General features: G+C 33.2%; 1 protein-coding gene across 1 annotated transcript in view; it reads right to left on the bottom strand.

The window, feature by feature from the left end:
* The window catches only part of LOC114324987 (probable G-protein coupled receptor CG31760), a 1,828,242-nt gene that overhangs the window by 1,533,753 nt on the left and 281,031 nt on the right, over positions 1 to 13,458 (bottom strand). The window contains exon 3 of the mRNA XM_050641487.1: positions 11,323 to 11,466. Within this exon, the coding sequence (XP_050497444.1) occupies positions 11,323 to 11,466 (144 nt within the window). The remainder of the gene's footprint in view (positions 1 to 11,322; positions 11,467 to 13,458) is intronic.

Genomic DNA, 13,458 nt, shown 5'->3' with positions numbered 1-13,458 from the left:
TCAATGTTCTATGGTATGCATATTGGTCGACTCGTTGAATCTTGGATACGTTTATGAAGATATTCTCGTTATTTATTTGAATTTTCGATATTATCATAAACTTTGTCTTTTTGACGTTCACTGTTAGACCGTATTCTTGTCCAAACTCCGCTCGTCTGGTCACCAGCCTCGGAAGATCCCAATATTTTCAGCTAAGTTGACAGTGTCATCCGCATATCTAATGTTGATAATGGGAACTCCAATTACCGTTATTCTAGCTGTTTCATCCTCAAAAGCTGTTTTCAAGATCTCTTCCGAGTAAGTATTGAAAAAAATTGGCGACACCACGTATCCCCCTCTCACCCCATGTCTTATTTCAATTTCCTCTGACAGCTGATCGTTAACACGTATCTTTGCTCGTTGCTTATAGTATAAGTTCGATATAATCCTGAGGTCATTGTAGTCTACCTCCTTTGATTCCAGGACATGCATTAATTTCCCATTAAACCTAAATAATAATAATCAACCAATCAGCAATTGGAGTTAGGCAATCAAATTATACAACAAGTAATGACTTTCTAATACCTGGGAATTAATCTATTAGCCGACAGCAATATTAAAGAAGAGGTAAAAGACCAAATAATTAAAGCCAGTAGAACAGCCGAATGCCTAAACGACACAATTTGGAAAAACAAACACCTAAGAGTGGAAACAAAGGCCCAAATTTATAAGTCAGTTATTGGGCCAGTTATGACTTACGCGGCCGAAACAAGACCAGATACAAGCAAAACACAACGATATCTGGAGATCAACGAAATGAAGATCTTAAGAAGGATTGTTGGAAAAGGACTACAGGACAGGGTAAGAAATCAGACGTATATGTGGGGTAGACAATATAAATACCTGGGTAAAGAACAAAAAAGAGAAGTGGAATCAAAACATAAGCAGGATGTCTGAATCAAGGATAGTAAGAGTAGCCAGGGACAAGTCACCGATAGGCAGCAGAAGTATAGGACAATATAGGACACCCAAGGAAAAGATGGAATGACAATTTATGGACAGAATTAAAGGCACCGTTGAATAAAAACAGGCCGCACTGTCTATATAAAAGAAGAGGAAGAAGAAGAAGAAACAATGAGCTTTGACGTAACCACTGTACCGTATCCACCGATCGCTCTCCAAAATGGAGATGTCGCCTGAAAGCCGGGTAGTCCATCGGTCTTCAATAAGATCACTTTTACTAGTCTTATCATCTTTTCCGGTATTCCAAGTACTTTCAGAGCCTAATACAAACGCCTTATTATCACAGAATCGTAAGCTTGTTTAAAATCTATAAAGACGAGGTTTAGCTATAACTGTTGCACGTACATATTGCTCTGAATTATTATTTTAAACACGAATATTTTATCTATGGTGGATTTGCTCTTTTAAATCCTTTCAAAAATCCAACCTGCTCTGGAAAATGCCTTTCCAGTCTGCTTCTTATGACTCTGGCGAGTACTTTATATGTTACATATAGGAGAGTGATGCCCCTGTAGTTTTCGCACACTGCTCTATCTCCCTTTTTATGAATGGGACATACTATTGCCTATTTCCATACTTCCGGCATTTTCCTTCACTTCCAGATTTTCGTCAGATGTCTACATATACGCGTTGTAAGTGATTTACCCATTCTTCATTAATTTTGCAGTAATACCATTGCCGCCTGCAATTTTATTGTTTTTCATGCTATGTATAAATTTCATCCACGGTTTGAGTCTTCGTTGTTTTCGTTGGGTCGTTAACTTCCTTTACCATTTGCACTTGCCCTTCATCACTTTCATCCAGTCCTTCATTAAGTAGCGCCCTAAAATGCTCCCGCCATCTTCCTCTGCTTATTTCCTATTAGGTACCCTTCCTTACTCTTGTAGTAATTCTGTTTTCTTGTACATTGGACACTGCTCCAATTCGCCTCCTGGTAGAAATCTCTTACATTCTTTTATTAGCATAATGCTTTTCAATATCTTGAAGCTTTTTATCCATATGCTTCGTTTTCTTTTTCCTACACACTTTTTTGTGTTTACAGAATTTTTAAATTTGGCTTTTTATCTATATTGAGTAAACAAATAAAAAAAAAGTTTTACCGTAGGCTTAGAAGGAAATTGATACTGATATCGCTTCAAAAACCTATTACCCTATTCAATTTCTCATTAAATATAAATAATAAAAATCAAACAATCAGCTTTGACGCAACATACTGTACCGTATTAACCGATCTCTCTCCAAAATGGAGATGTCGCCTGAAAGCCAGGTAGTCCATCGGCCGTTGTGCATTTATGATTCGACATCGTCCACAGGTTGAAATGACAAGGGATTACATTATCTGGTGCGTATCCAGTCGCTCCGGGATAAAATCTATTGTTAAATGTAACTTTCGTCGAGGTCCCTCTCCGAGTGCGAAGTCTCAAAATGGATTACAACCATTTTTGGTAATCTCTGAATAGGAATTGATTTTATATCCACAGGGCAAGTTGTTCCTATTTTTGTGTCATTTATATCCGTATAGTAGTTCAAATTAAACTGAAAATTTAATATACCGGAACCAGAGGCCAATTATATATAAATATATATATATATATATATATATATATATATATATATATATATATATATATATATATATATATATATATATAGATGCTTTCTGTTGTTTTCCGGGTTTGACTCCGCGTTGAATAATTTTGGTTTTGATCAGGATTAACTACATAAGTGACGGTATCGTGAGTAAAAATTGAGTTTACTTCAAGCAGCAGCGAGAAGCGGAACTACCTGACTTGACAATGGCAAGTGAGATCTTGCCGAAACGTCGTCAAAATAATGGTTTTTCTCAAAACCAAAATTATTCAACGCGGAGTCAAACCCTGAAAACAACAGAAAGCACATATAGCTCCCGCGGAAATTTCAAGTGTAATAAATATATGCTTTCTGTTGTTTTCCGGGTTTGACTCCGCGTTGAGTAATTTTGGTTTTGAGAAAAACCATTATTTTGACGACGTTTCGGCAAGATCTCACTTGCCATTGTCAAGTCAGGTAGTTCCGGTTCTCGCTGCTGCTTGAAGTAAACTTTGAAGTTTACTTCAATGCGACTAATTTCGCATCTTAGTGACATTAATTGTTCCAAACACTCTTGTGTTCTATCTACACATGTCGTCACTAAAGGGCACCAGGCTGATTTTGACTAGGTCGTAGCTTCTACCTGGTTTTTTGTTATTAACAAACCAAGGATTGGTTGAACTCGGGTGACTGAGATTTGCAATTGTGTTTCCTTATAATATGTCTCCATAATCTGCACCTAACGTCAGGGGAGTGACATTTTGTCTTTGTCATTCAACTTTTTGTGTTGGTGCGAGGGGTATTTTACCTTTTTCCAGTGTGGTTCACTTACTTCTATCAAGTGACTCCAGCTGCCAGATGACATGGTACTTATGATATTGGTGTTGTTTAGGAAAAGAGTTTTCACTTGTTTTTCTTTTTATTTTGTTCTTTTTGTTTTTCTCTCTTCATCCACCTTTTCCAGCCCCCAATTGATTTTCCCAGTCATACATACGATCCAATTTTTCCTTCTTTTTTCTGGCAATTAATTATCCAAAAATTCAAAAATTGTTTTTCTTTATTTTTCGGTTGGTGTTAATAAGTACAGCTCATAGTTACATATATACAGTGGCGGCTGGTCAGAGGCGGCAAGGGAGGCTTGGCCTCCCCATAAATTTTTTACACATGCCACACTGTTTTGCTATTTTGCTTCGCGCTAGAGATATCGGAAAAAGTAATTTGAACGAGTTGTTCCAAATAATGCTCTAACCCCACATACCAAATTTTATCACAAAATTCGCAGTTTTAGTTTTTTCATTATTTGTAGTCGGTAGCATATTGTAGGATCCTAAAACTGGAGCGGAGGCTGCTGGCCGGAAAATCTCACTTGCTAATGCTCCGCGCAGTACAGCAGCGTTTACGGAGACCCGGTCTCCTTAGAACTGCATTATAGTTTAACGTACACGCTGCATGGAGATTGGGCAAGGTCGGCTGATCGGCCAGCAGCCTCCTCTGCAATTTTAGGATCCTGACTACAAATAATGAAAAAACTAAAAGTGCGAATTTTGTAATGAAATTTGGTATGTGGGGTGAGAATAATATTTGGAACAACTTGTTCAATAACATTTTCCTATATCTGTAATGCAAAGCAAAATATCGGTAATTTACCGTGTTTTTGGATCCGCAGTAGGCCGCTTTTGGAATTAAAAAAATTCAGTTGAGTATCTTAAAAAATGTGAACCTTCACCCAGTATGGACTGCAAAAGTTCAAATCTGTATTTATTTTGATATGCATGTCTACATATTATAGAGACAGAATTGTTAACAAATAAACGACACAATCTTTGGTAATATACTTTTACAATTTGACTAACTACTTTTAAAATATATTTCGAAATGATGAAAAATGATAAATTTATAATTCGGAACTAATAGACGGAAATGAGTTCAATATTACTACTCGGGGGATTTTTCGGCCCGCTGAAGATGAATATCATGACAGCGATAGTATCCGAGGCACCTGATGCCTAGGATGGGCCTCGTTTCCTGGAGTTGTATGGAAATTTGATACAAAATCAGTGCAAACTCGTTACTTGGGAGTATTTGGAGTCGCTAAACACAAATATTATGCTGCTAGGATACACAGTAATTTTTTGTTAGCATCCCATTTATTTACAATCTGTTATAATGATTACAAAAAGTAAATTGTTTAATTAAATTATAAAAGACTTGCAGGAGACTGTTCAGTGACAATAACCTATGAAATCATAATTTTAGTAACAAAATTATTTGTGAATCTAATAAAAAATGTGTATCATAAATTAAAACTTTTTTGAAAATTTACAATATTGTTGATAGATGGCTTAGAGTGAGGCGCTTTAGCCTTCTGTTTGCCTGGGGCTTCATTAGGTTCTTCGCTAACCTGTTGGGGTGGTTTTAAAGTCGTGTGTCGTATTTTTGGGAGTAATTTCTTGTTTGACAGTCTTCATTTGAAGATCACGATTAATGTATTCATTGGGCATGTACCACGGTGCATTTGTGACAATGCTGAAGGTCTTCGATTGGAATCTCTCCAGGATGTCGATATTGGATCTCGACGCACATCCAAACAATTGGATAACTTAGCTCCATTTTCGCTTAATAACTGACTTGTATACTAAAATTTAATTATACAATACTCAGTTGTGACCTTCTTCCTATCAGCCAGTACATTTTACTGAGTTTCAGACCCTACTGTTTTTTTTTCGTGAATATGTGTCCAAAAAGTCCTAATTTAAGAATAAAAATCGACCTGTCTGAGAATTTCTCTTTAAATTTGCCCATTCTCGAGATAATAAATTTATGCAAACTCAAACGTCCTCATTTATACTACAGTGTCGCGCCCGCTTGAATAGCAATTAAAAAACAAAGGGTTTTCGATACTGAATTGCAAATAACTCTTCCGGATTTCATCAATCAATGTTTAAAGAATATCTACCTACCTTGGCAACATTGAAATTTTTAGTTAAATGTCCGATTTAGTGTTAAGAATGGCCGATTTCGCAATTTTCAAACTTTTTAATAGCTTATATAACAAAAACTAACCTAAGAGAAAAGTCACTAAAGACCTTTTCTGTTTGGAATGATTCAAAAAACCTAAAAACACTTTGTTCTTTGCAAAAAATAATTTTAGGAAAAACCCCTAATTTTTCCCCTGGCCTGGCAAGGTCTTATGCTCTTCAGAATCGCCCCTTTATTTTACCCCCTAAATTTGCACTTTTCGATTCAACTGGTAGATACACGTGCACGGCTGATGCCTGCCAGGTCATGGTTTTTAGCCTTGGTGTGCTATAGATTATCACTAGACAAACTTCTAGCCTTACATGACGACCGTTAGTCGGAGGGTTCACTAGCTCTTAGACTATTAGATTAAACCTGCCCTTTGCTTTTGAAAATTTTAATATTTTATTCTAATATTTATGTTATTTTTATTTTACTCGGTATGCGTAGAAAATAAAATGGTTTCCTAAGTGAATTTTTTAACAGGTTACTTGGCATGCAAGCGGTTTAGTGATTCCCGAAGAAAAGTCGTAAATTTTCAACCCTATTCTGACTATAAAATAATTTGTTTCTGTCTTTCCTTCCCTTTTCTCCAGCCTGACAAAGTGCTCTGACCGGTTGCATATTTAATAATACTAAGCTACGATCGATGCGAAACAACCTTGATTTAAAAGATCACAATCTCTACTAGAGTAATATTACCGGAAATCAAGAGAAAACGAAGACATTCTACTTTCAGAGATTTTTTCGTTTACGTTCTTCACTATTATCCGGAGTGTCCCATTACCACACTTCATTGAATAAACCGTAGAAACTAGCATTATTTTAACAAAACGTTCTCGAGGGCTTGGATAGACCCGCTTTACCCCAAAACACACTTCGGTCGTGGAAGCCACTCGATGTGTTAACATTTTATAGCTTCCCATTTGTCAAGGTGCCTCTATATTTGATAAAAGAATAGGATCTAACAGAAACAGTTTGTTATTTTCGGAAAATTTTCAACAACCTGGCAGTGTAATCAAATGAGTTTACATTTCTGCTTCTCCTTCCAATTAGATTAAATTCATTTATCTATTTGGATTTGAATTAATTTTTTTTGTTTTAAATTACAATGTCTCGGCTGCTGTGGCCTCCTACACAAGAATTGTAATCTAGATTTAGTATCACTAAGTAGGTAATAAATCAATTATAAAGAGGTTTAAAATAAGTAGATTATAAAACTATTAGTAATCATTGTATTTATTAGTTCGTCAAATAAAAAGGAAGACAATTTCCATTTCAACTATAATTACAATTGGTACAGTACCTGTAAAACCCGATGCACGTCATTATCTACGTCAGAGATCTAAGTTGACATTGTTGCCCAATTAAAAAAAATTACTGAATTCATTTTATTAAATTAAATATATTACATAATTATTCCAGTAATGGATTGTACAAGAAAACAAATTAATATTCAATATTTATTAAATACAAAAATTAGAAATCAGGAGTTCGGTTCTGTATCGATAATTGAAATGTTGTATTCAATGTGGGCTCCGAATATTTTTAATATTAACGAAGTTTAATATAACTTATAAATTGTGAATTTCAGTGCTATACTAAAATAAACTGTAAGTGTACAAACTCTTTATATAATACTAGTTAAATCATTATAAAGTCAACTGAATTGCAATTATTTGTTATTGTTGTAAACTGTAAGTGTACAAACTCTTTACATAATACTAGTTAAATTATTATAAAGTCAACTGAATTGCAATTATTTTTTATTGTTGTCAATAAACAAATCCAGTTTTATTAGCAAAATAACCACGTTTAGTAAAGGCCTATATACGTGTTGTAGCAGGTGTGCAGGGTCGGACTTACTTTTTACATAACATTTATCGAAATAAATTCAAACATGGAACCACACAACAGTTCTACAAGTCAAGGCAATCAAAGTCAAATAAACTCATCACAAACATATTTTCCGGCAGCGTCGAAACTGCAATTTCCTTCCAAAGAACAAGCAATCATTTTTAGTGCCTTAGAAAACACCAAACTTTAAGACTACCTTCACCCACTGGGAAATAAAATTAAACCAAAAAATATAATCTTCTCTTCCAGATTATCTAATACCTAATCGCATATGTGTGTATATGTCCAATAAACAAATGGTGGATGATTTTATCAATAATCAGAGCCAAATAGAAATACAAGGAGAAATTGTCAGAGCAAGAAGTTTAATTACACCAGCGGAACGACTTGTGCTCTCCAAAGAAAGTCCTGTCCTACAATACCACACGATTTGCTAATCAATGAGTTACAAAAAATCGGCATAACTCCTGTCTCCCTATAGCATTCCTAAAAATTAGTGCTCCTATGCCGGGGTACAATCACATTCTTAGTTTTCGAAGACAAAATATATCAGTCCTCATCACTAATGATGAATCAGAAACAGAGTGTCGGAGTGTCGCTAGAGGTATAAAAGTTCATTTCAAAAATAAATTGTTAAGTGCGTGGAATTAAATTATTGTTCCAAATGTTTAATTGTTTACAAATTGTAATTGTTAGAAATTTTTGATTTAATATTGTTACAAATGTTACAGAAATGTTGCTAATAACCTTCGGGTGGATGCGACTTTGTCTTTTTATAAATACCAAAAATTGAAATAGAAAAAACCATTAAGTAAAAATCAGATGTTAGAAACAATTTGAGCAGCTTGTGTAGTATAAAGGAGTATAATAGAATAAAAAAATCAACAATTTTTCATTAAATATTTACTTTGAATTTTTTTGTTACAACTAGATTTTCAAATGCTAATATTCTTTTAATATTCTAATTTATAAAATAATAATCTTTTGTCTTGAGCTTTATTTAAATTTCGGTTTTATGATCGATACATTACAACTGTCCATATTATGATTGTTTTATATAATTTGTGAACAATGTAAAAGAGTGTTTTGCTTAAAAGTTACACACTAGCACATGCTTCTGTTTCCAAATTTTAGTCTTTCTTATCTTTCTTTTTTTATCCATCTTATGTGTAAAAAAAACTTTATTTTATTATCGGTTTAAACTTATAAAAAATGTTTGAATGCTAAAAGAGCCATATAATAACATAATATCAAATTAGAATATTAAAATAATATAGATGTATTTTACAAGGTGTTTGGTAATGAATGGGCCATAGCTTGACCCATTAACCGCCAAGCAAAGAAATACTGCAATAATATGTAATATATTTGATTACCTAGAGTAAAATAAACATTCGTAAAAAATTGTTTTACACTTTGATAAGGGCAGGTGCCACAACAACAAAATGGTTCGTTTTCGAACCTTTGGCGGGAATGAGATATAAAAATTGAAATACACAATTTTATTTTTTGTGAAAAGCCTCAAAATATTTAGAGTGTAAATGGACATGGCATTTTTGATAAACAAAAATAGTATGTAACAATATAACACTGAAAACGTTTGTTTTCTATACTTCCACAAAATTTATTACAACTATGTGACTACAGCTGTTTCGGCAGAGTGCCTTTCTCAAGTGATATAGTTTACAATGTGTTTGCCTTTTTAAGTCTTTAACTGAAGAGGTTAAGGAGTGGGGAGCTGTTTGTCTCGAGTTGGTCATTCAGAATTATATCTGTATTTTTCAGTTTATTAATTTCCATAGATTCTAAAAAAGATAGCTTAAGGAAATTAATAAACTGAAAAATACAGATATAATTCTGAATGACCAACTCGAGACAAAGAGCTCCCCACTCCTCAACCTCTTCAGTTAAAGACTTAAATAGGCAAACACATTGTAAACTATATCACTTGAGAAAGGCACTCTGCAGCTGTAGTCACATAGTTGTAATAAATTTTGTGGAACTATAGAAAAGAAATATTTTCAGTGTTTTATTGTTAGATAAAATGAACTTCCATCAAGTAACGGTCGAATCCATCAAAAATAGTATGGTTAGAACTTTGCCTACACCTTCTTCAGCTTCTTTGTCAAAAACGAAGTCGAACGGCCCTCTATCTTAACTGTTTTTGGTATTTCCAGTTTACACTTTCCAATCCTGTATCTCGCACACTCGCACTGTGCCAGTTGCATAAATTCGACAAATCGACATATTGTCTACAACACTACAAAATAGGGTGGTGCGAAAAATGTCAAGTTGATAATTCCGTGTCGCTATAGTGCGGAAAAGTTGCGATTGGTAATTACAAGAATAACAAAAAAATAATTATTCAAATCGGACTTTATCTTCCGATCCCGAAACGGGCCTAAAGATTATGGAAAAAATGAAAATTTACCTTTTTTTCAAAAACTTTTATTCAACCTCCATGTACGTTTTATTTATCGCTATAGTAAAATTTATTTATGGTTTGCATCGTTAAGTAATAAGAAAAAAATTCGTTCTCATACATCTCACAGTAATCCCTTATTATGCTATAAATATCATATCGCATCAGTGTAAATGAATCTAACCATTTCGCTAAAAATTTTTAAAAATATAATTTTTCGTTTTTTGATTCTCCTGTAAAATCGCTAAAAATGAGTTAGGTACAACCTTGTTCGATGGGGGTGTCGATATACAGGGTGAAAAATTTTAAGAAATACAACATATTTTTACATAAAAAACAGTAAAAACACAACTTCTGGTAAACCGATTCTTTCGGTTCAAGATCTCGATCTAAGTCATAAAAAAAGAACCTTGATGCCAAATTTGGCTGAAATCTGACTTTTGGTTTAAAAGTTATCGTGCTATTAGCCACATAATATGTATAGTCGCCATTTTGAATGCCCGCCACTTTTGTAAAAGGCAAAATCTGAGATGGCCTTATATCTAAATTTAATTCTTTATGTCTGTAGTATATGTGGTCTAAATTATATGCTTCTACCATTAAATTCACAATAATTCTTATAATATTTGCACGAATCTGCCGCACATAGGTACATGTGAAGATACTTTATGCATTTATTAAATGATAATTAACATAACTAAAAAGTTCAAAATATTTTATAAAAAACATTTTTGAGCTCTGTTTAATAGCGGTATAATCTTTTTGAAAAATTAATATATAGAGTGAAAAAATTAAAAAAAAAGCAACAGATTTTTATATAAAAACCAAGAAAAATACAACTTTTGGTAAACTGATCTTTCCGGCTCAAGACCTCGATCTTATACATCAAAAAAAGAACCTATATACCAAATTTGGTTAAAATCGGAAGTCTCGTTCAAAAGTTATCGCGCAATTAGTCACATTTTTTAGTCTCCATTTTGAATGCCCGCCATTTTTGTAAAAAGCAAAATCTGAGATGGCCTCTTATCTAAATGTGAACCATTGTAGTAGTAGTATATGTGGTCCAAATAATATGCTTGTATCATTAAATGCTCGATTGTTTCATATATCGGACGCACTACAGCACCTTAAGAAAAAAAAGAGTTCATTCAGAAAAATTTAATTTCACTATCAAGAATTTAGAGTTTTTGATTATTCTAATTTAATTTTTTTTTAATTCGATCTATAAGCGGATTCATAAATATTTCATTAACTATAATAATTACAGCGTCCCTCCTACATCGCTGTTAAATTAAAACGTCGCTGAAAGTGTATGAGGGTTTACCAGCAAAAAGTTTTTTATGCTACCTTAATTTTGGATGAATGGGCCATATTTTAAAATTGGGTCAGAAACTTTTCACATTTTTTAAACTTATTGCTCACACTTTTAAGCTTGTTAATAATTTTGTACTCACCAGCATACGCTTCTCGTACTCCTCCTCCAGGACAGTCCCGTTGTAATACCGCCTTTCGGCCTTTATGTCTGGAAAATAGAATCCAGGTCTGCACACGCACTTGTAGCTTCCCCGCCGGAATCCTAATCCTGGAATTGGGACACACTGAAACAAAAAGAGGAGTTGGCAGTTATTCCGTTTTAATTTTCGGTCTATCTTTTATTTTCTCATGGGAGTAATTAAACGGCAATGAATAACAGTTCTGCCCTTCGCGATTTTCGTACTAATACACAGAATGAAATATTTCAATTTGAATATTTAAAGAAACAGGCAGAGTAATTGCCGAAAATGGATCTGGCTATATTTCCGTGAATTTTAGAAATATTTCAGGATTTAATTTTAAAATAAATGGTATTTATAGACCGAACTAACTAACTAAAGCTAAATTATTCAATCAATTTCAAATATACACTAAACGCATATTGACTAAATACATTTTAATAGAGTATGTATTATGTATGGCTTGAGGGGTGGATAAAAGGCGAAAACAAAGGATTAAATAATTACTTTATGGTAAAAATATCTATATTTCTCTTCGGTTGATTTATATTCAACAATATTATTATTTGATGTCAAACTCTATCTATTTTTTTATTTAAATAAAACAGACGTGTACAAAAATAAAACATGCACATAATATGCGAAATTATTACTATAATTTCTGACTTTTAAGACTGTGTTATTATGTTGAAATGTAAGATAAAGGCAATAATCTAAAAACAATAACAATTGTATATGGTCCAAACGAAGACGACTCGGCTTATAATAAGGATAAATTCTGGGAAGAATTAGCATTGGTCACGGAACAAGCAAAAGGAGATATATTTAGCAGGAGACTTTAATAGCAGAGTAGGAGCAAATAACCAGGAATATAAAGAGGTATTAGGAAAATGTGGAGAAACAGCACGAAACAACAATGGTATAAGAATGCTAGATTTCTGTATGATGCACAATTTAGTAATCACTAATACATTTTTTGAACACAAAAACATACACAAGTACACAAAAGAAGCTAAAAGTATAGAAGAAAAATCGATAATAGATTACAGGTTAGTAGAAAAAAATAATAAGAAAAACGTAATGGACACAAAAGTTAGAAGGGGTCCAGAAATAGGAAGTGACCACTATTTAGTAATAATGAAAATAAAACAAAATATGTCAGATAATAACAACAATCACAAAATGCAAGAAAGGAAGCAAGAATATGAAACTATTAGGTCATATAAGTTGAGAAGTACAGAGAATACTGAGAAGTACCAGATGATCATAAATCAAAAACTAGAAAATTCTACAGAAAATAGAGAGCGTAAAAACGTTGAACAATAATTATGGAACTACTTCAAAGAGATTATATTAAATACAGCGACAGAAGTATGTGGAATAAGTAAAAAGAGCAATAAAAGAAAGCAAACTGCATGGTGGAATGAAGAAATAAAACAAGTTAAAAGAAAGAAACATGCTTGGAAAATATACTTACAAAACAAAATACCAGAAAACTATGATGAATATAAAAAACAGAGGAGAATAGTAAAAGAACTGGTTACAAAAGCAAAGAAGGACAAATGGACAGAATTTGGAGAAAATATGGAAACAAACAGTATAGAGAATCAAAAACTATTCTATGAAGTATTAGAATCAATGATAAAAGAAAGAATTCAAGAAATAGAAAACCTAAAGAATAAAACGGGAAATTCTTACAGAAGAAAATGAAATAATGAACAGATGGGGAGAATATTTCCAAGAGATGCTACAAACTCACTGCTATCATGAAGAAAACAATGTAGCGAACCAAAGAATAGAAGTAGACAATGTAGACCCTATAACCATAAATGAACTGCAAGAAGCTATTGCAGGAACGAAAAACGGAAAAGCACCAGGCTATGAAAGAATAACCAGTGAAATGGTAAAAAAGGGACAAAATGCAACAGATATATTATTAAAAATATTTAATGCAGTTTGGAGAGAAGAACAGATACCGAAGGACTGACAGAAGGCACAGATAGTGCCGATTTATAAAAAGGGCGATAGAACAGATTGAAACAATTACAGAGGAATAACACTGTTAAGCACTGCCATGAAAATATACTAAAACATACT

Source organism: Diabrotica virgifera, chromosome 10 (genome assembly GCF_917563875.1).
Source record: "Diabrotica virgifera virgifera chromosome 10, PGI_DIABVI_V3a".
Taxonomy (NCBI): Eukaryota; Metazoa; Arthropoda; class Insecta; order Coleoptera; family Chrysomelidae; genus Diabrotica; species Diabrotica virgifera.
Note: the sequence above shows the minus strand (reverse complement) of the source record. Positions and strands in the feature narration are given on the sequence as shown.